This window comes from Calliphora vicina, chromosome 3 (assembly GCF_958450345.1).
Source record: "Calliphora vicina chromosome 3, idCalVici1.1, whole genome shotgun sequence".
Lineage (NCBI taxonomy): Eukaryota > Metazoa > Arthropoda > Insecta > Diptera > Calliphoridae > Calliphora > Calliphora vicina.
This window is the reverse complement of record NC_088782.1, coordinates 657619-685395: the sequence shown is the minus strand read 5'-3', so window position 1 is coordinate 685395 and position 27777 is coordinate 657619. Positions and strand designations below refer to the sequence as shown.

General features: G+C 29.2%; 2 protein-coding genes across 2 annotated transcripts in view; one reads left to right on the top strand and one right to left on the bottom strand.

Annotated features, from left to right (window-relative positions):
- Positions 1-25689, top strand: part of S6k (Ribosomal protein S6 kinase) — a 39294-nt gene extending 13605 nt beyond the window's left edge. The window contains exons 7-9 of the mRNA XM_065502764.1: positions 26-274; positions 347-454; positions 24522-25689. Of these exons, the coding sequence (XP_065358836.1) occupies positions 26-274; positions 347-454; positions 24522-24758 (594 nt within the window). The 3' untranslated portion in view covers positions 24759-25689. The remainder of the gene's footprint in view (positions 1-25; positions 275-346; positions 455-24521) is intronic.
- LOC135954106 (uncharacterized) lies at positions 1882-14139 on the bottom strand. Its single transcript, XM_065504174.1, has 5 exons — positions 13997-14139; positions 3603-3788; positions 2552-3534; positions 2325-2463; positions 1882-2257 (listed from the first exon to the last, which is right to left on the bottom strand). The coding sequence occupies exons 2-5, from the start codon at positions 3727-3729 to the stop codon at positions 2085-2087; spliced, it is 1422 nt and encodes a 473-aa protein (XP_065360246.1). The 5' UTR covers positions 3730-3788; positions 13997-14139; the 3' UTR covers positions 1882-2084.
- Positions 25690-27777: the final 2088 nt, after the last annotated feature.

The following is a 27777-nucleotide window of genomic DNA, read 5'->3' as shown; positions in this document are numbered from 1 at the left end:
GTAATGTTATCATTTTTAATTTTAGCCACCCTTCACAGCGGAAGATCGTAAAAAAACAATAGAGACTATTTTAAAAGCTAAACTTAATTTGCCTGCTTATTTAACACCAGAAGCTAGAGATTTAGTACGACGTTTAATGAAACGTCAAGAGTCACAACGTTTAGGTAGTGGCCCTGAAGATGCCGCAGCAGTTCAGGCCCATCCCTTCTTTAAGCATGTAAATTGGGATGATGTACTTGCTAGACGTTTGGATCCACCAATTAAACCTCTATTGGTAAATAGCTTTATACACTCTAGTTTCTTCATCCAATTTCTTATTTATTTATATTTGTAATTGTCCCTATAGCGCAGTGAAGATGATGTGTCTCAATTTGATACAAGATTTACTAGACAAATTCCCGTAGATTCACCAGATGAAACAACTCTTAGCGAAAGTGTCAATTTAATTTTCCAAGTAAGTACATTTTATTTTTATTACTAGCTGATCCGGCAAACGTTGTTCTGCCATACAAATTATTTCTAGTGAATATTTTGGTTGTTAAATAAAAAATAGCGAATGTATTCTAAGTGAAGTTGGCATCATAGGTATTTTTGATGGCAAATGAAGAGAAATACAAACAAAATTTTTGGCGAAAAATATTTTAAAAAATGGGTGGATAGGGACATCCTAATGTCCTAGCGGTATGATATATAATATTCTCGTACCTACCAAAAATATATAAAAAATTTCATAAAAATAGCTAAATATTGATATTTGGATATTGCTCATACAAAATACTAAATTCTGGATAGGGTCACCCTAATGACCTAGCGGTATGAAATATACTATACCACTAACTAAAATATATTTGAATTTAAGAGTAAACTACAAACAAATCTGTGGTAAAAAGAGGTTACGTTTTTTTGAATAAATATTTGGCATGTGTGACCTTATGTTACCTTATGTTTTTGCTCCAAAATGCCATTGATCCATGTGTGACCTAGAACCAATGACGCTGTCGTCAATTACTGCGTAATTAGATTATAAAGAAAACATTTTTGAAATTCAGTTTCAAAATAGTTTTTTATTTTCATTTTAAAACCTAAATCAATGCACATAAGAAATAACGGAGAAGTAGAGAGACAGAACGAAGACGAAGTGTTTCCGATAAAAGAAGTTAAGGTACAATTTGGAAAAGTTCAAAAAATTTTGCATTAATTAAAAAAAAAATTTCATAAAACTTTTTTCGATAATAAATTAAATATTTTTTTACTTAATAAATATTGTGTGGTTATTAGGGTATTCAATCGATTAACCGTTAATCGGTTAACGGTTAACGGTCTTTTAAATTCGAAATATACTTTACGACCTATTCTCATACCTACCAAATATACATACAAAATTTCATAAAAATCGGTTGAGCCGTTTCGGAGGAGTTCAAACACTAACATTGTGACACGAGATTTTTATATATTAGATTTATTGTTTTGTTGAATTATTATGTTTTGTTTGTTTTTTAAGTTTTTGTTCTTTTTATTACCAAAATGCTTATATAAGTATACAAAAATCGTGTTTTTCTTTTCAATTTAAAATTAAAATAGAAATTATTCGGTTAATCGAATAATTTAATATCAACCGATTATTAACCGATTAAATCTAAACCCCGATTAATTATTTGCCCGATTAACCGATAAATCTAGAAACCCGATTAATTGAATACATTATCAATTACAGTATAATTGATAATGTACTTTCTCTTAGCTATTTTTTTTAATACAAAAATCGAACTAATTAAATAATAATTTGTAATATTACTGTAAAATTACTAAACAATATTTTAATGCACTGTTAAAATTATTGTTAGGACGTTGTAAAATCACTGTATTGACCAACATAACACCTTATTTCATGATTATCATATAAGGAGTTCTCATAATAATATGTAACAAAGTTTTTAAAACGTTGCTACGAAAAGGATTTATTTAACTTTTATATAATAAAATGTTTCTAAAATAAATATGTAAGAAAGAACCAACAATAATTTATAGAGATAAAATACTGCACAATGTTTATGATCTAATTCGTGTAAAATAGTAATTATTTATCAACGTCTATATGTAGCACCACATTGAAAATGTGGCTCCTTTAGTGGAATACCAGTGGGACCATCCGTAAATTCACAAAAATTCAAGCCGATCCGTCGTAAAGGATGACATTTACTTTTGGGATTTCCCCATTTACCTTTGAACGACAGCCACGAAGGAGCCAAAGAACGACCTGGAAAAAATAGACCACACGATAACAAACGGAAAATCTATAATTCTTAGATACTTGTTGAACTTACCGTAAGATTTTAAATTTTCATATGTAATTTGAACATGTTTCCATGTATTCCACGGTGTACCAAAACCATTAATATCATACAACCTTGCAACTTTAACAAAACGATGTTTTCCCGGTGCTGTCCATAAACCATGGGAACCCTGGAACAAAAATTATACAAATATGTACATATGTAAGTAATAATGTATTCGGAACAAAAACGTATGTTTTAATTATTAGTGTACATACCTTAGCTGCAAACAGTACAGGATGATCATTAAACGTAGTTACCGTTTTTGGAAAATTAGGCATTTGTAAAATACCTTTGCGGGTCTCTTGTCTTTTAAATTCGAAAGAGCCTGTCAAACGATTATAGACATAATATGCGCCCGCATCATGGGCCGAAACATACATGGCTTCTGGCTCAGCAGATGCAGTAAAATATAAAGTCATGTGTTCCCAGTCTCCTATATGGCTGCCAATATCCTTTTTGCGTCCCAAACAGTATCCATATACGGCGGGAAATGGGATGCGACCAAAGGGTCCTAAACTTACTGTGCACATATTTTTACCCTGACTGTATGGATAAAACATCCAGTATGTTACGTGAAATGAGGGTACGATGGTGCCTTCAGTGTTACCAAAGCCCGTCATTTGTTGTCCACTCTCATTTTCCAATAAATTTTCCTGCTCATTAAATGGTATACTAAATTTGACATTATCTGCTAAATTCGCAATAAAATTATTAATTTTTTCGGAATCTTCATCATCAGTGTTGATTGGATCTGAAGTTGGTATTGGTATTCTTCGTTCTACAGGAATACTTTGCACAGATTCGCCCATTACTAAATCATATGGTGGTACAGGACCTGATGGTGTAATAGGAGAATTTGGTAAACTACGTTTAGTTTTATGGAACATGGGATACAGTCGTGAAGAACGCCGTAAATTATTATCGCCTTCATTGTGGTGCCCTAATGTTATGGGGATATAGGGTCCTCTTGTTGGTTTCGTTAGTTCCAGTGAAGTTGACAGAAATCCGTGTTGTAAACTTGATATAGGAGGTTGTGGCGAATAATTGGCTTGAGTAGACGATGATATTATCGCCATTTTCTGTATGGATGGCATAGTTTGATCTTGATGACATAATGTTACCACAGCGTATATAGGAACTGGTGATACATTAGGATTCCGTCCATGTATAAATGATGTTTCATTCTCTAACAATTTATCTGCACATGGATTGTTAATTACAATTAATTATATTCTCGTTAGATTTGAATTGTAAACGTATTTTTACCTATTTCTGTGTTGGTAACTAAGAACGATTTCTCTGAGTTGTCTCCCAGTGGCATGCCAGGCGTAAATGAATTATCTTTACTTTCAGGATGGACATGTGCTAAAAACTCTTCCACACCAAGGGGCATAAATTTCTCTTCTGGAGCCAACCAAACTACTGGCGCCCATTGTTTGATTAAACGTTCAACTGAAAATAATTATCACAAAGGTTTTTGTCATTCGTCCATAAATAAAAAATAGAATTTAAAACTTTCAAATATTATAAAACAGAATTTACATACTAAATTAGTCTAATAAAGAAATTTAAAAATTGATTATAAATAAGGCCTCTAGTATGTGGATAATATTAATAATATTAATTAATAATAACCACTAATATTAATTTTTATGATTACAGCTAAGGTTATCAATACGTAACATAACTATACAGTTAAATGTTGGCTATAAAAACCGGATTTTGGTTGGACTTTTGTTGTTTAATCCATTTATATTCATTTATATTATATCCGAATCTAACGGAAACTTTTTTAAAGTATTACCGATTTCTAGAATATTCGGTTTCGGCAAATTATGCCCGAATACCGTAAATTTTATAATGAAAAAAAAACATAGATTGTGGAATTTTATAGGAGAAACGAGTTTTTGGTGTATTTGAGAAATTGGTCGTCTGTTCAATAACAAAAAAAAAACTATTAAAAATTTTCGCAGTAATTTGAATTTTTTTTTTAACAAATACAATTTGTACTAAGTTGAACAGACCGAATATAATAAATTTAATCCATAAACTTATATTTGATTATAAAATGTCTAAGCATTCAGAAAAGCAGTCGTAGATAATTATACATGGAGAAGAGACACTCCGATTTGTCACACAAAAATACAACAAATCGTATGTCTCATACAACAACCAAATACGTTGAATAGCAGGTATTTCGTCTGTATGTTACCCTATTAAAGACCCCTTTCACACTAGGCAATTTAGTTGCGCAAGTCTCTTGTGTTCGTAGATGCCAGAGTTAATATCGGGTTAAGGAAAATAAAATTTTGCATGCTGTTTTGTTGTTGCCTAGTGTGAAAGGGGTCAAAGCAGTTCTCTGAAAAAACTATGTGAAAACAAAACCAACATTTGTAAGTGTAACTTTTTTGAGTAATTTTTTTGTTTGAGTTTTTTATTGTTTTCTCTATGATTAAGATAATAAAATTATTATGAAGATTTGATAGTACATTCGAAAAGTTTCTGTTTGTTTGCCGAATATTAAGTTCAATTTCGGATTGAAAGCCCCTGTTTCGGTCGGACTCTACCTATTTCTAAAATAATTTAATATTTAAAATTTTAAAGAATAATTTCATAATAAAATGTACTAAATTTCTTTCTGGTTATCGAATGCCATAATCTCAAAAAAGAAAATTACCATCAAATTTACTCGACATCGAATGGGGTAATTCGGACCTTGTTTATTTATATGATTTTATTAGCATCAGTAGTTCGATTCTAGGGTGTGGAATATGTGTGAAATGTATTTGGTACATACACATCTGCTCAAAATAATAGATACACCTAATTGGAAAAAATTTAAATGGCGGTAACATTGAAAATTTCCTCGCAAGCGTTAAGAATACATCATATTATTAAAATTTCTATCTGGCAATGTCATGTCAGTCAAAAATCTGCAACTATTTGCTTTCATGTTGATTTTTAAAAACGAATTTATTTGAATTACAAAAAATTATTTGCTCATAAAAATAGATACACATCAGTAATTTGTAATTTGTTTATATACAATTTTTTTTTTTGTGCAATTTTTTGTTCCTATTTACGTGAAACAGTAAGTATAATTTAAATTTTAGCAACAATTTTATAAAAAATAGGACTCTTTTGAAGAAAATGGGACGAAATCATCATTGTACCGAAGATGAGAAAAAAATTTTTCAAACGATGAGAAATCAAGGAAAATCATTACGGGAAATAGTAAAGAGCATAGTAAGATCTTTACATTTTGTCCAAAATGCTTTATCTAAAAAACAAAAAAGAGAAACTCGCGGTAGACCAAAGAAAACCAGTCCAGAAACAGATAGGCGGATCGTCCTTATGGTTAAAAAAGACCCTTTCATATCATCGAAAGCTATTTCTGCGGAGCTATGTAACGAAATCAGTCCACAAACATTTCGTCGTCGTCTTTTACAAGCTAAATTGCCGGGAAGAATTGCCAGAAAAGTGCCACTAATGCGCCAAAAAAATATCAAGACAAGATTAGAATTTGCTAAAGAGCACTTACAATGGTCCGGGTGTGAAGGCGAAAAAAAATGGAGAAATATTTTATGGAGCGACGAAACAAAAATAAATTTGTTTGGAAACGACTGCCAAAGAAATGTACGCCGACCAAAAGGAAAAGAATTCCACGTTAAATTTACAAAAAAGACGGTAAAACATGGCGGGGGAAACATAATGGTTTGGGGTTGCTTTTCATGGAATGGTGTTGGTCCGATATTCCGAATAGAAGATACCATGAATGCTAGTGAGTATAGAGACATATTGGAAAACGTAATGCTTCCATATGCATCGGAAAATATGCCATTAATATGGACATTCCAGCAGGACAACGACCCAAAACATAGTTCAAGATTAGTTAAAAACTGGTTCTTGGAGAATAACGTACCTGTTTTAAGCTGGCCCAGCCAATCCCCTGATTTAAACCCAATAGAAAACTTGTGGAGTGAATTAAAGATAAGGCTTTCGAAGGAAGTTTTCAAAAATAAAGACGATTTATGGGAGAAAACGCAAAAAATATGGTACGAGATTCCATTGGAGAAGTGTCAGAACTTGATATCCAGTATGCCCAGAAGAGTGGAGAAAGTTTTACAAAACAAAGGTGGATATACTGGATACTAGCTTTACTTTAATAATAAACTAATTTTTTTAAGATAAAATTTATTAGCTTTTGTTTAATAAGAATTTTTAAAAATGTATCTATTATTATGAGCACCAAATTTTTCGAAATTTAAGAAATTTAATTTACTTTATAATATTTATTATTAATTATGAAATATTTTGTTTTTGTTTTTTACTCTCCTTTTAACTATAAATAAAAATCGACTGAATTTTTTTTATAATTTTACAATATACCATTATTTTTTTTCGTTTTTAAAAAATAAATTTTGGTGTATCTATTATTTTGAGCAGATGTGTATATCATTGAAAAGCATTTCGAAAAATACATACATCTAATATAAAAAATCTCGTGTCACTATGTTTGTGTTTGAACTCCTCCGAACACACATTGAGCTCATAAATTAAATATGTACCATTAAATTTTATCTGCAACAAATGATCAGCTGTTGGTTTTTATTTCGTGCGAATTTCATATGTAGTTTGACAGCATTTCTCACGAAATTTTGAACAGAGTACTTAGCTTAATAGGGAAATGTTTAGCAATTTTTTTTAAAAAAATTAAAATACTAGTTTAATTAGAATTAATTGACAATTAGAATAAAAACATCGTCTTGTGCATTGCTGTTTCCAATAAATTATACAGTTTTATGAAATTTTTCTTATACAATCATTTTGCATATAAGTTTTTGGGATTTACATATTTCAATTAAAATTTTGAACGCATAATTTAGTTAACTGTTGTTGTTATTGACCCACTCGCATTAATATTCCATGCATTATCATCACTTTATATGGTTGACTAAGATATGCTTTTTACATGAGGTTGAACCAATTGGGGTATTCACACGGTCTGCTATTAGTCATATTATCTTAATGTCCTACTATATTACAATAGTTGTTGTTGTGTTTTAAACAAACAAAAATATTATAGTAGACCGTGTGAATACCCCAAATATTTTTTTTTATTAGCTTTTAGTTTTTAAATTGAGTAGATGATAATTGGGTGGCCATAAACAATTGCAATTGTTTTCTTATTCTACATAAATGAATATTTTATGTTTATTTAAATACATATGAGATGAGTGTTAATGCTTAAAAAATATTTTCATATTGTATTGTAGACTAATACTATTTACATAACATGTACGACAGAAATTATAAATGAACTTTATTATATGAAATTAAGGAGGTAACATTTCGATGCTGCGTCTACAAAAAGAGCATTTGTATGTATAAATTTTATTTTTATTTCAGAATCCGAAAGCCCTACCTACATATTGTGCATTTACACTTCAAACCGTTTTTGCCAACACTTCCTTTTAACTATGTACATATTTCGAAGAGGTTGAAAATGCATATATCGCAATTATATAGGATCGTTCATTAGTATTAGTCGGATGAAAATGGATCTATATTAAAAGATTAAACAAATTAAATCCTAGCAACTGTAAAATCGTTTAATTTGTTCTAAAAACTCCTCCATATGTGTTTAGGAGAAGCAACATATCAAGAGAATCAGTACCCAACTCTGATTACACGTCGTGAGAAAAATGCAAAATTTTTACAATTTTATATTAATAGAATTTGTACGTAAATCCATTGACACCAGAATGTTATATGATGTTTGTGTTGTCTTTATGTTAGAATCGGGGCATTTACGGCTTACGTTTTGTATTATCATTTTTTTTACCAATTAGCTTCTAACATTATCTTCATTAGTTTACATCGATGTTAATTCAAATATTTATATCGAGGGTTTCTATTCAAATAGTGCTATAAGGAAAATCAACATTTTACAGGAGAGCGAAAAAAATTAATAACTAAAGATTATTTTACAATGTTATTTAAAAACGACGTCTAAATCCTACGTTAAGTTTTTATTAATTCCTGATATTCGCGCTCATATGTTAGATATCACTTTTTACAAGTTGAAGTTTTTCGATTCTAACAGTGAAAAAAGCAGATAGCACTATTTGAACAAAAATAAAAATTAACTTTAATGTAAACTTTGAGGTTTTTATGTAAGTAATAGGGTTCATACACAACACCATCAATGATGTACCATCAAGTGATTGTGCAATTAAGCTGGACACACACACTGCAGCAGCATGCTGGTACAAAATAAATGTTTTACCAAAAATTGTGTGGAAAAGGTTGTAATGAATAAATAAATTTGTAATGCATTTATTATAGCTATTATCCTAAAACGCGTTTGAATGAAGAAACGCGTTTGGAAACTTTTATGAGCTAATTTTACAACACTCGATTCAATCATACTGGTACAATCAAAAAAAATATCAAACTACTTTTGATAAAGCACCAGCAGCTGGCACAATCACTTGATTGCACATTCATGAGGGTGTAGTGTATGGGCCCTATAACATGAGTTTTTAATATTTGCTTAGTTGTATAGGACATAGATTTACATACGTGAAGAACTTCGTAGTTGTAAGAAAGTTTATACATAAAGCTAATCAGCTTTCTAGAATTTTCCACAGAATTTCTTTTTGTAGGAAGCTGTGCTACGTGGGTCTTTAAAAAAATTTGCTTACTTTCTCAGGACATACTCCAAAACGTTTCAAATGTAGACAGTGTAGCGAATACATTTTGTTGGTTGATCAGGCTTGCCCGACTATATCATTTTACTTGTTTATTAAAATGTATTCTTCGTTTCTTTTCACAACGGCTTTTGTTATATTTTTTCGAAAATAAAATATAAAAAATCAAATAATGCAAATTTAAAATATTATTTAACACTTAAGTAGTGAAGATAGAAGGATGAAATATTGGAATATGGTATTCAATATTTTGATCTTTAACTCAATATTTTTTGGGAAAAAAAATTATTGGAAATAAAAATTTGAAAGGACATTTTGAACATGTTTTGATCCAGACAGGATAAAATCAAAATAATACGAAATATTTTACAACCCTTCTTGATCATTTGACATCAAATTTGGCATAGTAGAATGATCAGAAGAATTTTAAAACATTTTTTCAAAAATTTACTCCTCTGAAAATTTGAAGTCCTTTTAAAATGAAACAGGATCACGAAATGAAAAATTGAAAACGCAGTTTTTCTCCATTTAATTTATAGTTTTAGACGTATATTATCCGGTTCGTGTCTAATATTGAGTGTCGTACGGTGTAATTTATATTATATTTTATAAAAAAAACTTTTGATATTTCATATGCATATAGCACTTTTTTACTAACAAAATAAATTGTGTGTTAGATAGCACAATACAAATTTTATGAAAAAAAAAACCATTGAAAATATATATATTTTCTTTAAATTTAAATGACAGATGACAAATTAGTCAGGGAATACTTAGCTATAAAAAACTAATTTTCGAGAAAATGTTTTTAGAAGCTACTAATGCGTTAAAAATAAAAACTATATAAAAGAATAGTTAAGAATTAGTTGTATGCGAGATTATCACCGAATTTTACTTTATTTATTAATACCTTCCGATACCGATGGATCTTTCGAATCGAACAAATACACATATTTTTCCTATAGAATAGATGGATTCAATAAAAAATTAGAATAAAATGTACTCGATTTTGTTATAATTTGTATGTCATAATTTACGTTGTTCGATATCGATTATCTTTAAACATTAAAATGTTTTCCAGTTTTCAAAATGAATTTTCTTTATTTCTTTTAAAACGCCAAAAAACAAAATATTTTGCAACAAAAAATACATAGCAGAGCTGTAAAAGAATGATTTTTTAAAGAAATTTTGAATCAATGATTTTTTTTTAAATTTTTTGTCCAAAATATAAAAAAAAATTAATTTCCTTAAAATATCAATTGAATTAAAATTTTAATGAATTCATCATGAATTAAAAATTCTTGAATGCAATTGTTTCATCCCAAAAAAAGAATTCAATTCACTTTGACTTTCATTGTAATTAATTTTTGAGTTTTTATCTGACAAAAAATAAAGGGTTGTCCGATTTTTTTTTACCTCCATCGCGAAAAATCGCCAAATATCGTCAAAATAATTTTTTTGATTTCTTTGTTGTGAAATACATACATATGTACATACTTATTGTATGTATTATAAAGTCATTTCATTTCGGTTTAAATCTAGTGCATTAGTTATTTATATTAAATTGATATCAAAAGTATACATTGTATTAGAATTAAACTTTTTTAGGCTGAAATGAATTGCAACTAAATTATTATCAATGAATCTAAAAGTTCATATTGAATTTTATCATGCAAGCGTTGCTGGTTGGAAAAATTAACATATTTAGAACGACCAATGCTAAGTCTTTAAATGCCTGCATCGCAATAATTGTAAACTTGTGGACAAAAATCTATCAAATTTGTTGTAATTTCACCTTTAAAGATTTAAGTCCAATTGATATATGCTAAATTTGACTATTGCAATTCATATTCCCCTGCAGATACTTTTGGATTTAAAAATAAAGTTAATGAATTTCCACATTTTAATATTGAAAATTCATTAGCGGTATTCACAATGTAGAGTACTTTCTCTAGCAAAGTAGCAAAAGAGCAGTTTAGCAAAAACCAAAAACAAAATACATTAGAACTACTTATTTACTTCTTTACACTTTTGCTTTTTAAACTATAGCTCTGTTCAATAACTAAAAGTTGTTACTAGTTAGTAACAATTGTTACTAGAAAAGCGTTCATTAACTCAAAAAACTTGCAAGTAGAGAAAAAATCAAGAGCGTATAAATTTTAGAGTGTATTCTCTCGTTGCAAACTATTACAAGTTCTATTTTGAACTCGTAATCAGCGTTGCCGCTTTGGTCCAAATGGACCAAAATTGGTAGTTTCAAGTTAACAAATTGACTTTTGGTAGTTTGGTTGGTTTGTTCCGATATTTGTCGTATTCTGGTAGGCTACGATATTTCTGAATACAGAAGTATTTTTAAGAACAAAATAATTAAAATAATAACGAAAAAACTACATATATTAAGCCAAAATAATAAAACTACATATTTGCAAAATATGAAGATATCATTTTCTTAAATATTTAGTTTAGTCAGGTAAATGTGTATTTATTTAGTAGTGTTGAGTTAAAAAAATGACAAAGGGCTCTCAAAACTTTTATTTTCTAATAATATGTGTTAAACTCTACTTCAATATTTCAGTTTCATCTGACACTTTAAATATCCAATTATGGAAATTAGGACGCGTAATTTATTTCTATATGAAACTTATTTGTGTTGAATTTTTTCGGGATACCAACACTTTTAGGAGTTTTATGCTCGTTTAAGTAATTTTCGGAAGAGGGTCTTATATGGGAGCTATGGTCAATTATAAATTGAATTTTTAGGTGTAATTTATTTGTAAAAATGTTATTTAATATCTATATAAATCAAGCATTTATGACGGATAATGTCTTATTTCTGGAGGACATTTATATGGGGGCTATGTGAAATACATGGACAACCAGCTAGACAGACGCATGGAAGGACATCGTTAAATCGACTCAAAAATAAAATCTCGAAAACTGAACGATTTTAACGTATTTATGATTATTATGAAGTTATTAAATAACTTTCTTCCTTTGGGTAATTTTATAGCAGCAATAATATAATTTTTAGTTAACTATTAATTTTGAAACGTATTGATTCGTTTCATTTCTCAAATATTTTAAATTTGGTAGGTTTTGGTAGTTTTTAATTAGAAATTTGTTAGGAAAAATATTTTATGAGTGGCAACGCTGCTCGTAATAGTTAGCAGCTTATATTTCATATATTTCGTGTTATTGTTTAGTTATTTACAATTTTATTTTTGTGGTGAAAAAATTAAAAAAAAAGAATTTTCAATAAAATTGAAGAAAATTTGAGTATTTATACATTTAAAAAGGAATAAAATAAGAAAATTGTGTGTATAAAACAATTGTTACTGGAAAAGCGTTCATTTACTTTTTACTATTTTGGAGAATTTAAGAGAGTAATTTTGTAAACATTGATTTTATTCTCTCGTTGCAAGTATTTACTGGGAAAGTAAATGAACAGACCTTATTTGAGGTAATTTTGTATTTGATATTTCATGACATATTATTTGTGTTTTGGAAATAATTTCAATATTATTTCTAAATATATTTTATAGAAAAAAAATATAATACAAAATAATGTGGATAAATCCGAAGAAAGAAATCGAAAAGTGCATTACAAATGCAATTTATGGTTTGAGAATAAAATTTATCGACAGCAAATTTTAAAGGTACGTTCACAATGTGTAAAATTTTGTGTCACTAAATTGCTCTTTTGCGCTTTTACCAGACAAGAGCACTACATCATGAATACCGCTATTATATACTTTAAAAATATTTATATTTTCTGGTAACTGTTTAAGCATTTCTTTTAAAAGCTTTTTAAGTACAAAAAACAAATTTCTTTTAAAATTTCTACATCATATTCCTCCATTTTTATATTTTGAAATTCTGTGCCAAAATCGATAGATTCCTGATTCCAAAGAATCCGTCGAACCGATAGCCAATTTTAATTGGTTATCAATATTTCCATTATTATTTAAAAATGACGGCTTAAACATTTTAGAAGAAAAAATTTATATTGTTGAAACTATTTGATCATGTATATTACCTGCATCCATATGATCATATTATAAATGATTAATTTTATTAATAAATAAAAAAAAATTATTTCAAGAAAAACAAATAATTTGTTAAAAAATCGCCAAATAGTCTGTAAATCGCCAAAAAATCGCAATGTCGCCAATTGAAAATTTTGGTCGCCAAAGGCAATGAAAAATCGCCATGTTTGGCGAGAAATCGCCACATCTGACAGCCCTGGTCCTCAATCGCTATTCATAATCAAGCTACTCATTGGATTTAAAAATACTTTGGACAACTTTTTAATTCGTCCTCAATACTTTTTTTGGATGAAACGAATTAAAAATCGAATATTAATTATTAATTTACAGCTCTGCTACATAGTTACTTTAAGTTTAGCGTCAAATGTCACTTGTCAAAAATCTATATGGCTTGTCCTTATTTGCGTAAAAATATACAAATGTTATACTTCCTTTTTAACGTTTAGGCTTTAAAAAAAAACTATAACACAATTGTGTTATTGTGATTAATCAGCATGTCTAGATATTTATGTATTGTATACACACTTACTATATCTTAAACATATATACATATGTATGTACCTGTATACATATATATACATATGTATGTATGTACAGAAAAACCCGAAATATTAAAATTTGTACATATAGAAAATAAGTATGTATGTGTGTATGTACTACAAATTTCACTTTCGCACATACGACGTCGACTTTGTTGTTATTTGTTGTTGAATGTTTATTATATGAATGTAGCTTTTTTTCATAATGTGATGGTGAGTTGATATGGTGGTGGAGTAGCTATAGCTGCAGATTGTAGTCACAGGCGTAAAAGGGGAATGTTTTTGCACAAATAAAGAATATGGTATGGAGTAGTTAATAAATAGTACAATAAATGTGATCTAAGATGGAATACCAGTCATACCTACTTCTTTGTCCAAGTCCGAGAATGTTGAATGGTGACTACGTTTACTAACTCTTGACTTATTTTCAATAAAGGCTTCAGCAGTAGCATCTATTGAAGATGTTACTACTGAAGCTGCAGATGGAATGTTATTTGATGCTGCAGCAGCATCTAAAGTTTGTGCCGTACTTTCAGCAGCATACAGAAATTGTACAAGTACAGTGCATAAGAGCCAACAAATGCTAGTGGTGCGATTACCGCCTTTACTTTTACCACATTTTTCATGATTGTAACGACATTTAGGAGGCGGTTGTTTATGTTGTTTTTGTTGTTCGTATGAAAGCACTAGAAAGTGCTGCTGTTGAAAATTACAATGACATTTTTCAGTATTTTCATTTGACATCCTAGTAAATTGTTTTATGTACATATAGATAATGGTAGTATTTGAGTCAGGTGCGCATGTACTACATTGATTTCAACTAGTAAATTAAGTTGAAATTATTACTCTGTTTCAGTTGTTTGTGCTTTTGTTAACAATGTTAATAATTCATACGACCACTTCTAATGTAATTTTTAATTGTTTGATTGTTTTTATTTGCTTTTGGTCTTCTTGCTGCTTATGATGAAGAAGATAGTTTGACCAGTTTGAGTTTTTATTATTATAACTCGTATTGCTTCTATTACATAATAACACTTTAATAGTCTTTCATTCACTATATAATTTGATAATGTTTACTTTAGCCAAGAAATATTTGTTATGTCGCGTAGCTTTTGTTTATTTTCAAATTACGAAAGTCACTCATTTATTTATTCATTCATTCATTCATCAAGTGGTTGTTGATTTCAGTTTAATATCAATCGCCGCGCGAGTCTGGCAAAGTTGTAAAGCCCGTTTGTTTTTCAGTGTGTTAATTTTATTATCTTTTTTAACTTTTTTCTTTTATTTTTAATATCTATTCAAGAAATTGCACTTTCATCCCAACTCGTTCGTTCGTCGTCTAGTTGTTGAATGTTGCATTTTTATGTTGTAAAAAAAATATCACAAAAAATTCTATTATACATGTTCAATTTTTTTGGAAAGTTACATCGCTCACTATGTATTTTTTTTCTTTGTTAATTGTAACGTGTTCTTAAACTCACGTTTAGACGGCGCGACCTCTTTTTTATGTTTTTTCTTTGACTTTTAAAAATAACAATTCAATGTTGTTTTTTTATTTCCTTCGTTATGAGTCTAGCATAAACTGACGGTACTTTCTTATAAATTCATATTCATAGGTTATATTGGAACTACACACATATGGGACTTATTACTCTCCTCTCTTTAGAATTATTTCTCTATTATCTTCAAGAGCATGTATGTATAATATCTTTACCATATTATCTTTATGGGACTTTAAAGTGTTAATTTAAACAACCGCGCTTAAAAAAATACAAATTAGTTTTAAACTTGTGGCTTTAGCTTTCTTTGCTCTTTCTGTTTATTTAATATTTTGCGTTAGTAAATTAATCCGTTATTTGTGGTACGTATTTGTAAATCTTGTGCGCTTGCGTGCCGACCACCTTGAATACATACGCCTGACTAAACTTTTGGATCAGCCTTATTAACCATGAACCAACACTACCAACTGCCTGCCTTGTCTTTAAGTTTATAAATATATGTATATGTATGTAGTTAAAGAAAGAGATTTTTTTGTAATTTTCTTTTAACTCGTTCGTGCCTTCTACATATTGGAGAAAATTGTATGGATTAATGATAAATACATACTTACAAACAAAAATAAATAAATAAATATTCATATTGAGATCCAAGTTTCTTTCTCTCTTTACGTTGCAAACTCTAAAAGATTCTTTCATTTGGATTTTTAACCTGAAATAGTAATGTGTTCGTTTTCTTTGAAGATATTGGTAGTTAAATGTATCGCGATTATGTAAATTTTGATATATATTTGTGTGTATGTAAATTAGGAGAGCACTGGAAAAAAGTCGTAAATATTTTACTTAATACTATTTCAGCTTTATCTTATTTATCTCATATTTTTTTTCCAAAGGAACCATATGCAGCAATTTTGGTATCACATGAAAGGTCGGTCTTTGAGAGTTGTTTTAAAAATGTATATCGTAAATTTTTCACATTCGAAATGTTTCTTTTTAAGTTTTCTAAATTCGATTGTCTTTCAAATTATCCAAATCTTATCCTTTTTTTAAAAATATATATACATATAAATATTTTAAAACAAATTATAAAAAATGAACATTTTATTTGCAAAAACATTCAAAAAATTAAGATTTGGAGACAAATTTATAAATTATTTTCGTATTTATGGAAGAAAAACATAATAAATAGTAACTTTATAAAAGGTTTATAAAACAAAATTTCCATACAAAATTTGTTTTACAAAACTTCAATAAATTTTAAAATTGATTATGAATATGGTGAATATTAATTGGATTAAGTGTAAAATGAATGATGTGAACAAAATCAATTGAAATTTAAAAAATTAAAAATAAAAATTTGGCTAATAAATCCATTTAAAAAAATATATATAATTTTGGTGAAAAATCTTAAAAATTATATAATTTCTATGGTTGGCTTTTAATTTCTATAATATTAATTTACGATCGTTATAGATGGGGAAGTCGGTTTAACAGTAAACTAATAAAAATGTATCAAAAATCTACTTTTACTTTTATTTAGCGCTCCTTAAAGACAAATTTTTATTTATTAGCTGACCCGACAGACTTTGTCCTGTCCAAATGAAAATGCTTGTGTTCGATTTGTGAATTTGTGAGAAGCGGTTTGAAATGGGTAAAAATAGTTAAAAGAAAAAAAACGTATTGTTGAATGATAATTTATATTATGGGTTTTATGTTTGATTTACATTTGATTTTTAAATATGTACAATGAATCTTATGGTCATAGAATAAAATATACATGGAAGCTTTAATGAGAGACAAAGAACATAAGTCTGTTGTCAAAAACCTAAAGGTAGAGAGGGTCACACATGGTAAATATTTGTTCAAAAAAGCGTAACCACTTTTTAGTGTTTGACGTGTTTACTCTTACAAGTGGTTTGAAAGATCAGACATCATCAAATAAAATAAAACAAAATTTTTTGTTTTGAATCATCCTAAGTAAAATAAGTTTTTGAAATAAATAAAACAATTCAAATGTACTAGCATAACCCGGTGCACTTCGCTACCCCTACCCTAGTAAAATTAAAAAAAAATAGGAATGAAAATACGAAAATAACACATACAAAATTTGAGAATCTCACTTGATATTCACTTGATATTCGAAAATTACTAACTAATTTTGTATGGGAGATATCACTCCACTGCTCCGATCCCACCCATTTTTAAACCTTTTATGTAAATATCAAGCTTTACTTTAACTTTCATTTATAAGGGAGGGGTCATTCCTACTAAGCCGATCATGCTTAGCTAAACTTCGAACAGGGAACAGAAATAAATTCGTTTTATCTAACCTCCGTAGAATGGTAATGAATTGATTGATACAGAGTTTAAATTATTTTAGAATTATAGTTCTCCAGATATTCAAAATTAATTATTTACTTTGTGCCACAATCCCGACCATGTTCAGCCAATCTGTGTAAAATGGTAAGAGAGCTATGCGGACAAAGTTTGAAGAACCTTGCAAATATTATGACTCACCTCCTTTTCCGACCCCTCCCATTTTGTGTGCTATGCCCTCTAATCCAATTCCGTCTATATTCAGCTAAACTCCGCACAGTAATAAGAAATTATTTCTCTATAAGTTTAATCACTTTTACAATTACAATCAAAATTTATTATATACTTTGTATAGCGTGTGCCACGCCCACTATTCCAATCCCGAACAATTTCAGCGAAACTATGCAAAATTATAAAAGAACCAATATTTAGAAATAACAATTTACTTTGTATGGGAGGCGACTCACCATTTTTTCCGACCCGTCCCATTTTTGATTAAACTTCATGCAGTGATAAGTAATTGATTCGTATGAAGTTTGAAAACCGTCACAATTATAGTTCTGCACATATTATAAAATAACTATTTACTTATGTACAATTACATATTTACCCCCATATGCATAAACAAATTTTGAATGGAAATTTAGTTTTATAAACCTTTGATATATTTAAAAATTGTTTATGCATATGGGAGTTAGAAAATAAAAAAAAAAACACCTTCAAAATACATATATTATTGTGACTTTAAATTGCTAAAGTCTTCTTCTTAGTTTTCTATAACAACTCTCACTTAAAACAGAGCGAAATCAATACGGTTTAATTGTTTCTCTTATTTATTTACAACAACAAATTGAACAAACATGCCTTGAGTTAGTAACATCTTTAAACGCTTATAACTCCTAAAAAACTAAATCGATTTGAATAAAATATATATTCTGCACTTCTGTGAATAAATCCCTTTAAAATGGTATATTGATTGTCCAAATTGAATGTATAATGTGAGCGTAAAAGGGGTCTAAAGAAATCGACTTGCCTATTAATATTATGATTTTATTTAGTGGTTACGTCTCTTTCGTCAAATATTTGTCATGTGTGACACTACCTTAAGTCTTGCAACAACAGAATACATTTAAATCTATGTACATCTTTTGAGTTGTTATATAAGTTATCGATTTTTGTTCAGAAATATGAGTAGTGATCAAAGATCGAGCTGCTTTTCTTGACTAAACACTTATTGGCCAAGTTATTAACGTATTTAGATATTTTTAGTTTCTATATAAAAAATCGATTTTTTTGTCAGAAATATGAGTGATCACAGATCGAGTTCTTTTTCTTGATTATTGGCCAAGTTATTAGCGAATTTAGATATTTTGAGTTTTTATATTAAAAATCGATTTTTTTTTGTTGTCAGAAATATGAGTGATCACAGATCGAGCTCTTTTTCATGATGGCCAAGTAATTAGCTCCTTTTCTTGATTAAGCGCTTATTGGCCAAGTTACTAACGATTTTATATATTTTGAGTTTTTATACGTGGACAATTTTTCTGTAAATCTTTTGCGAGCATTAAAAAAAATTAGCCAAATCCAGGCGTCTTGCATTTTTGGATATATCGAAAAAAAATTGGGGTGGTCAATTTTTCTTTCAATAAAAACTTAAATTGGATTACAATGAACATTTAAACAAAAAATTTGCCAAATCGGTGCAGCCGTTTTCGGATTTTGGATAAATCGAAAAAAGTGGACGTGTTCAATTTTTCAATCCGTAAGAATCTAAGTTGAACTATGACCAACATTTTAGAAAAAGTTTGTCGAAATCGGTCCGGCCGTTCTTAACTGATGCAATTACCAACGAACGACATTTGATTTTTATTTATGTATGTATGTAGATTATTTTAAAGGTACAAACATTATGTTAAAACAAAAAAAAAAAATAGAAATACAGACAAAATTGTTTGCTATATTCCATGTGACTCTCAATTAAGTTTTCAAGTATTTACACAAATGAATATGCAAAAGGACTCTTTTAGCACACAAGAGTGTTATAATCAGCTGCGTCAATTCATACATACTCACCACGGAAACATAACTTCCCTGCAGTTCGTTGAACTAGTTCCGCCAAATCCAATTAGTTAGCCACTGAGAACTACTATTAGTGAATTTTCAACCCTCTCGCAACATTATTGACTGGTGTATTTAACATGGATATGTCATTTCTGGTGGCCGATTGACACACTCTCTCTTTAATAATAATACTAGCATTTGGGAAATTTTTTTTTATCATAACTTCTTTTTATAGTGAATCGTGCTAAAAAAAATCAGTGAGTACTAAAATACCAACGAGCATATTCAGCATAACGTGTTTTTACCCCTTGTTGTAAAAACACGTATACAACGTACATAATGTGTATCTTGGCCATTTTAAATTTTAAAATTTAGTCGATATGTATATGGGGTATTTCACGTCAAGTGAACCAACTTTTGAAATCGATGTCTTCCGATCGCGATGAAATTTGCACCAATGTTAGTTCTATTGGATAGTAATTCGGACACCATTTTTCAACAAGATCGGTCAAGAACTCTCTGAGTTATAGGAGGTCAAAATTTGAGATTTTGGCCAAACAGGTGTTTTTTTAATCCATATAACTTATTACCTATTGTAACTCAAGACAAATGTTTTTAAATTGATTTTTTTCATATTTGTGTGTAAGTGTTTCTAAAACCTTAAAAATAAAAACCACAACAACTGACCGATAATAGCCACTGGAGGGGTGCAATATGAGGCCGACCGCTATTAATTTTCCACCCCCAAAATTTGTCTGAGTTTTGTATCTTGCTGCTTTTTTAGTCAATCCTAGAGGTAGTTTTCAACGCACGTGATTTTCATTGTTAAAATATCAGGTGCCCCAGAAACAAATTTTTGGAATCAAGTGGAAATATTTGATGGCCATTTGACTTTAAGAAGTGGGTGGAGAGGTAGAAGTTATTTATATGGTGGTTTATTTTTATTATTATTTGTAACATTTGGTTAAACTAGGTACTTTAGTATGTAAGCCCTTCTTGACCCTAATAAAAGATTTTAGACTCATTCATTAAAACGTACTACCTATATGATCTTAAAAAACTATTTATTGTCCTTCTGAAGACATACGGAAATCAGTTTTTTAGAAACAGCGTTAAAGTTAAGACGTGTGTTATTTACATAAATACTTACAAAATTCAAAATGTCTACGACTTCTAAAAAGACTAAGTTTGAAAATGAAATTTATTCGTCTTTTTGTTTTAATCCCTTTAACAAAATGAAGCACAGATCATCAGATATGCGAAATATTTCCGACGGCTTATTAAAAAAATTCCCTACGCTGTCAAAACGATTGAAAATTTGTGGATCATGCAGGAAAGAGCTCAGAAAGTTGAACGAATTACCGAATTTGAATAGTAATGAGCCTTGCGTTGAAGTTATTCCAGATGAAGACAATAGTAATTCCGAGAATCAAGACAGAACTGTTGATGATGATGGTTATTCTAACTTTTCAAATTCAACGAATGAGTGTCGAAACCAATACCATAAGGATGCAGTAGAAGTTCTTGAACAAATAAAAGAGAAATACAAAACGTCACAGAGTGAAGCTGAAAGAATTCAACTTCTCACGCTTGCTCCAAGAACATGGAGTTCTGCAAAAACAATGACTGAGTTTGGAACGTCTCAACGAAAAGCAAGAATTGCTAAACAATTGGTTGCTGAGCATGGGATTCTCACACTCCCAAACAAAAAGAAGGGAAAAACTTTGGAGTGCGATACTAAATCTCTAATAACTCAGTTTTATCAGCGAGATGATATGAGTCGCCTGATGCCAGGGATGAAAGACTGGATGTCTGTACGAATCGATGGCAAAAAAGTTCAAATGCAGAAGAGAATGGTTCTCTTTAACCTGAATGAATTATTCGCAACATTTCAATCTGAATACGAGGATGTCAAAATTGGATTCACAAAATTTACACAACTGAGGCCAAAACATTGCGTTTTGGCAGGAAGCAGCGGAACTCACACAGTATGTGTTTGTATTTACCATGAAAATGTTAAATTGATGTTGAAGGAAATCAACTTAAATTACTTAAAAGATGATTCATCAGAAGATTTACACCATTACCGCGATTGCCTTAAATTGACTATGTGCCCTAATGCTACAACTTCTTGCCACTTAGGTGAATGTTCGAATTGCCCGGAAACCACATCCATCAAAGAAAATTTAATCAACTCTTTTGATCGAGAATGTATTGAGGAGTTAAAATTTGAATCTTGGCTTCAGACTGAAAGATGCACACTGAAAACCATAATTTTAAATGTGGATGATTTTGTGGAAGAACTGTGTAGAGGATTGCTAAATTTGAGAACCCATGACTTTTTAGTCAAAGAGCAGTGGTCATTCTTCAAGGACTTGAAAACACATTTGAAGTCTGGTGAATTCATTATTTCATTTGATTTCGCAGAGAACTATAAATATGTTCTTCAGGATTCCATACAAGCATTCCACTTCAATAACGACCAAGCAACTATATTCACAGTAGTTATTTACTACATGAAAGAAGAAAACCTGGAACACAAAAGTATGGCAATCATATCCGACGATTTAAAACATGACACCGTTGCAGTTTATGAGTACCAGAAGATAATACTAAATTATCTAAAATCAAAATTTACAGTAGAAAAGGTATACTACGTTTCGGACGGAGCTCGTCAACATTTTAAAAACAAAAGTAGCTTCGCAAATCTTACAGCTCATGAAAAAGATTTTGGAATGCCAGCTGAGTGGCATTTTCATCCTACTGCTCATGGTAAAGGAGCATGTGATGGTATTGGAGCAAACCTCAAAAGAAATGCAGCGAAGTATAGCCTCCAGTGCTCTCATCAAGATCGCATCTTAGATGCGACTGCTTTATTCCATTGGGCAAAGAATTATTGTAAAGAAACTAAAATAGTTTTTAGTAGCAAAGAGGATCATGAGGAAACATTGAAAACACTAAAGAGCAGATTCGATGCTGCGGTAACAATCGATGGCACTGCTCAATACCATGCTTTCATACCGCTTGTCGATGGAAGACTCAAATTAAAAAAGTTTTCTGCATCTACTCAATGCGATTTCTTTCCAAAGCCAAAAAAGAAGCCAGCAGCGAAATCAGTAGCTGATTCTAATAACGCCCAGAAAGGATTGACAAAAAAAAGCAGCTAATAAAGGTGACAAATAAGGAGGATAAAAGTATGGATATTTGAAAATTTAAAAACTTCATAAATTAAGTGTAAAAATAGTTATTATATAAATTGATCTATTGTGATTAAGATTAAATTTTACTAAATTATTCATCTTTTTATTATTATTATTATTATATATTAAATTAATTATTATTACAAATAAATAACAAAATTAAATTATTCAACATTTCCATAGAAAAAAAGTGATTTTTATTCCTGAGGTTAACATATTATGGGTATTACAGTATCGAGGCTATGAAATTTTAGTTGGGTATGTTACATACCATCGGAAAGGCTAATGTGTCTAGTTTCTCTGCGTAAGTTTAATTTTTAAGGTTTACACACAAATATGAAAAAAATTAAAATAGTGCAAATTTAAAAACCTTTGTCTTGAGTTACAAAACATTTATTTTGATAGATATCCCACTCGCATCCCACTAAGCGACCAAAAAGGTTTTAAAGGAAAAGACCTAAGCTTTCTTTTGAGAAAAAAAAATTAATAAAAAAAGAGTCCATTTTGGAAAAAAAAAAGTCAAAAAGGTTTTTGATTTTTCAAAAAAAAAGTAAAAAATTGTATGTCTTGAGTTACAAAACATTTTTTTTATAGATATCCCACTCGCATCCTACTAAGCGACAAAAAGGGTGTTAAAGGAAAACACATAAGCTTTCTTCTGAGCAAAAAAAAAATTAAAAAATGGGTCCATTTTTTTAAAAAAAGTCAACAAAGTTTTTGATTTTGCAAAAAAATTCAAAAATTTTAAATCTTGAGTTACAAAAAATTTTTTTTGATAGATATCCCACTCGCATCCCACTAAGCGACCATATAGGTCACTTAGGAAAAGACCTAAGCTTTCTTAAAAAAAATAAAAATGGCCCATTGGGAAAAAAAAGTCAAAAATATTTTTGATTTAAAAAAAAAAAATCAAAAATATTTTATTAAATTTTTTTAATTTTTTTTTTCGAAAGATTGCATAAATAGCTATCAAAACTATTTGGGACACATTTTGCTAAGAACAATAGGTAATAAATTATATGGATAAAAAAAACACCTGTTTGGCCAAAATGTCAAATTTTGACCTCCTATAACTCAGAGAGTTCTTGACCGATCTTGTTGAAAAATGGTGTCCGAATTACTATCCAATAGAACTAACATTGGTGCAAATTTCATCGCGATCGGAAGACATCGATTTCAAAAGTTGGTTCACTTGACGTGAAATGCCCCATATTTAAAAGTCAATTCAACATTCATCTCTAAAAATATAAAAATAATTTCAAAAATGTTCCTACTACACGACAAGTTTTTTAATTACCTTCAATTTGGTATCAAGATTATACATACATATATCACATAAATTGGTCAGCTAAGTTAATCTATGAAAGAAATGTATGTATATTTCTTATGCGGATGTAAGAACATTTTTTTGGCATAATGTCTTTGGGAAGTCATTTTTGGCAGCCATACTATTTTATAGATTCACATGTTCTGAAACGTATCTATAACAATTGTAACAAAGTATAGAGACGTATGTATATTTTTTTGTTAAATATCATTCGAATTTCAATATTATTTTATAAAAATAAATCACCACCTAATTGTTTGTTGTAATCATGCGTAAAACCTTGTGTTAAAACAACGAAAACTTCAAGGTAAATCGAAGCAAGTAATGAATGTGAACATGCTCAACGATGAAATGCGGTATGTAATTAGTAAGAGCAGAGATAATAGTCAGAGAATGTATATATTAATATTAAGAGAACCTAAAACCGAAGAGAATTTCCAATTATAAAGAGAAATTATAATAAATACAAAAATTTCTTTATTTACAGGGTTTCACATATGTAGCGCCATCAATTTTAGAAGAAATGCAAAGAGCTAACCGAATGCCGGCCCGTTCTCCTAGACGTACACCAAGACAAGCACATGATGGTTCCTATCGATTACAATATCCCTTAGCTCCAAGAGGCATGTACGCACGAGCAACGCCGCCACATTTGCAAGCTTTTCCCCCACGTCCCTCTCCCCAGGACGAAATGATGGATGTGCAAGGTTTGCCCATGTCGTAGTGCGTACATAAAAGCAGCTGCAACTGCTCCTCCAATAGCCATCAAAAATTCATTAAAGGCAATGGTTAAAGGCGTTTGAAATGCTGACTATATAAATACTAAAAGTACTGTTAACTACACATGTATAAAACAAAACAACATAAAATCGGATGATTTTAAAACTGAAAAATAAATTAAAAACAAAAACAGAAGAAAAAAAAATAAAGAAAAACATATTCAAAACATATATGATTATGATAATTGATTGATTACATTTAAATAATACAAAAATGAATGTTAATGTTATTTTTGTTTTTTAATGAACTAGAAATTAAAAATTAAAGTAAACCGAAATTGGTTATGGTAAATGTAATGTACTGCGGCGGTGTGTTGATAAAGAAATACAGAAATTTAAATCTTACACCATTTTCAATTGCAAATTCAGAAGAAAATTTAAATCCTATTATACTACAGAAAATTAACTCTAGGACTTGAATTTAAGCTATGTTTTCAATGCCAAAGTAAAATCTATCTGTTTTGTTAGAAAATGCTTTAATACAGCTTTGTTTTTAAAACAGCCAGGAACTAGTTATGTACTAGCTTTAATTGGAGTTTTAAATGCCAAGAAATTCAAAATCATTGATTTTTTTTCGATTTTTTTTTAATCATCTCTAAACACTAAACCAATGTTTAATATTAAAATCAGGAAGTAGATCATAGCAAATATCTAATAAATCTAGAAACGAAACCTTCACTTATCGCTGAATTTCAAGTAGATATTTTGAAAGTACATATGTATATCTCTGTCGTTGATATTTTCGAAATTCTTTAAAAAGAAAATGGTGTAATTACAGTAAAATGAAATAGACCAAGATTAAAAAGAAATTAACAAGGTGCTTGCGCCTTATAAGTAAACATATAATTATTTATACGAATACAAAAGAGAAATAAATTAAATATTAAACAAACAAAATAAAATTTCCAAAAATAAAAAATAAAAAAAAACACCTATGACATTTTATATTATAGAAAAAATATTAAAAGCTCCTAAACTGCTGTTTAAAAAATACATAATTACAAAAACACAAAAAATAATTACAATAAATAAATAAATATTACATATGTATAATAAAATAAATCCATTAAAAATTTCATATACATACTATATATATATCTTACATATAATATGACAAATAATAAAAGTCTATAGTAAAATTTCATAAATTAAAAAACACAAACAAAAAAACAAAATATAAATAAATTTCTATTAAAATAATAATATTCTAAAGAAAGTACATAAATAACATAAAGAACAGCCGTAAATTCATCAATGTATGTTAAGTGAATATTCATAGTAACAGAAAATAATAAAACAATTCAAATATTTTGTTTATTATTATATATATTTTTTTTTTTTACTTTATAAATTAAATTTAAGTCATAAAACAAAACAAAACATAAGATAACTTTATTATTAAACAAAATTATTGTTCAAAATTAATGAAGCCTGTGTTCTAAAGTGTTAAAAATCGAAAATTACTTCAAGATTTTCATTTTCTTTTTCTTAATTTACGTTTAGTTTATTTTTTTAATGAAAAATATAATTACTTTACTTATTATTGTTTGTTATTATTAAAAACAGAAAAAAATTATATTTGACTTTTTATTTCAAAATTATAAAAAAAGGTGTCTAAACGCATGGGTGAATTTGTAATTACTGTATGTTCTTAATAATTAACTTTAAAAACACTTTCCATTTGGAAAATAGCAAAATAATTATTTTTTGGGATGTCCCAAAATCTACGCAAGATTTGAATATATTTTCTTTCTTCAGATTGTTATTTTTTGATTGTAAAGTAAAGCACATCTAGCCAGAAGTTTAGTTCAAGGATGCCTACTGCCCAAAATCTGAATTTTTTTCAACAATCAAATGAGGCAATTTTGACAAATAACAAAGCCATCAGTGAAAATGAGCTTCATCGCTTAGGATAATGTGGCCCCCCAAACTTTCAATATTTTTGAAATATTATACAACAATGATAATGCTTTGTTTTGTAGTGTAATCCTCCACTCTTTGTTTTTCTATTTTGTTGTCAACACTTTATTCCACAAATTGCGGCAAATTATTATTACCTTAAATGCAAACGGATGTAACTAATCATAATTGATTATGATTATTTTTATCAAACAAAATTCTCAAGCTAATTTTTAGACCCCTGCGATCCAAAATGACAACTTTATTAAAGAAATTCAAACGGACGCACAGAGGGGCCAAACACACTAATTTTGCGGATTAATTGAATAAACAAATTTCAAGTATCGTGAAAACTGAAAGTGCCAGCTTAAAGAGCACAAAATTCTACATTAGCAGGCAAAAATTAATGCGAAATATTAAAAGGTATTTTTATAGTCACGTGTTAAAATTACATATTGTGAGAAAAAAACCTAAAAAAATTGCGCAAATAAATACTATTTGTGATAGGTAATTTAAAAAATTAACAAATCTAATTATGCAACCATGAAGTTCAGGTATTTATTGATATGTTTTGGTTAAATTTTAATTATTTGTGGAAGTGGCTTTGATATTAGTTTTTATATTGGAAGTGCAAAAAAAAATGGATTTTGTCAGTTCAAATGGACATAAAGTTATTAGCTGGGCTCAGCTGGGCAGAGAATTCAACATAATTTAAAAGCCTGGACAGTAAGGCGTTGTTTCAGAAAAAATTAGGTTGCGCATCGCTGCGCCTCATAAGTTATATGTAAATTAGTAAAAGCTTCACCCTTTAAGTCTACCATCAAAAAGCACTTTGCGATTCTGAAAAACGTTTTATTAATCACAACACTTGCACATCTCTTATGAAACAAAAAAACCAATGACAATAACAACGGTTTTTTTTTGTTTCATAAGAGATGTGCAAGTGTTGTGATTAATAATACGAGAGTCACGTGTGAGTCAGGCCTGGACGTGGCTATATTCTTGTATTATAATGAGATAAACAATAATAAACTTTTACCAATTATTTTTATTTATTTCAGTTTA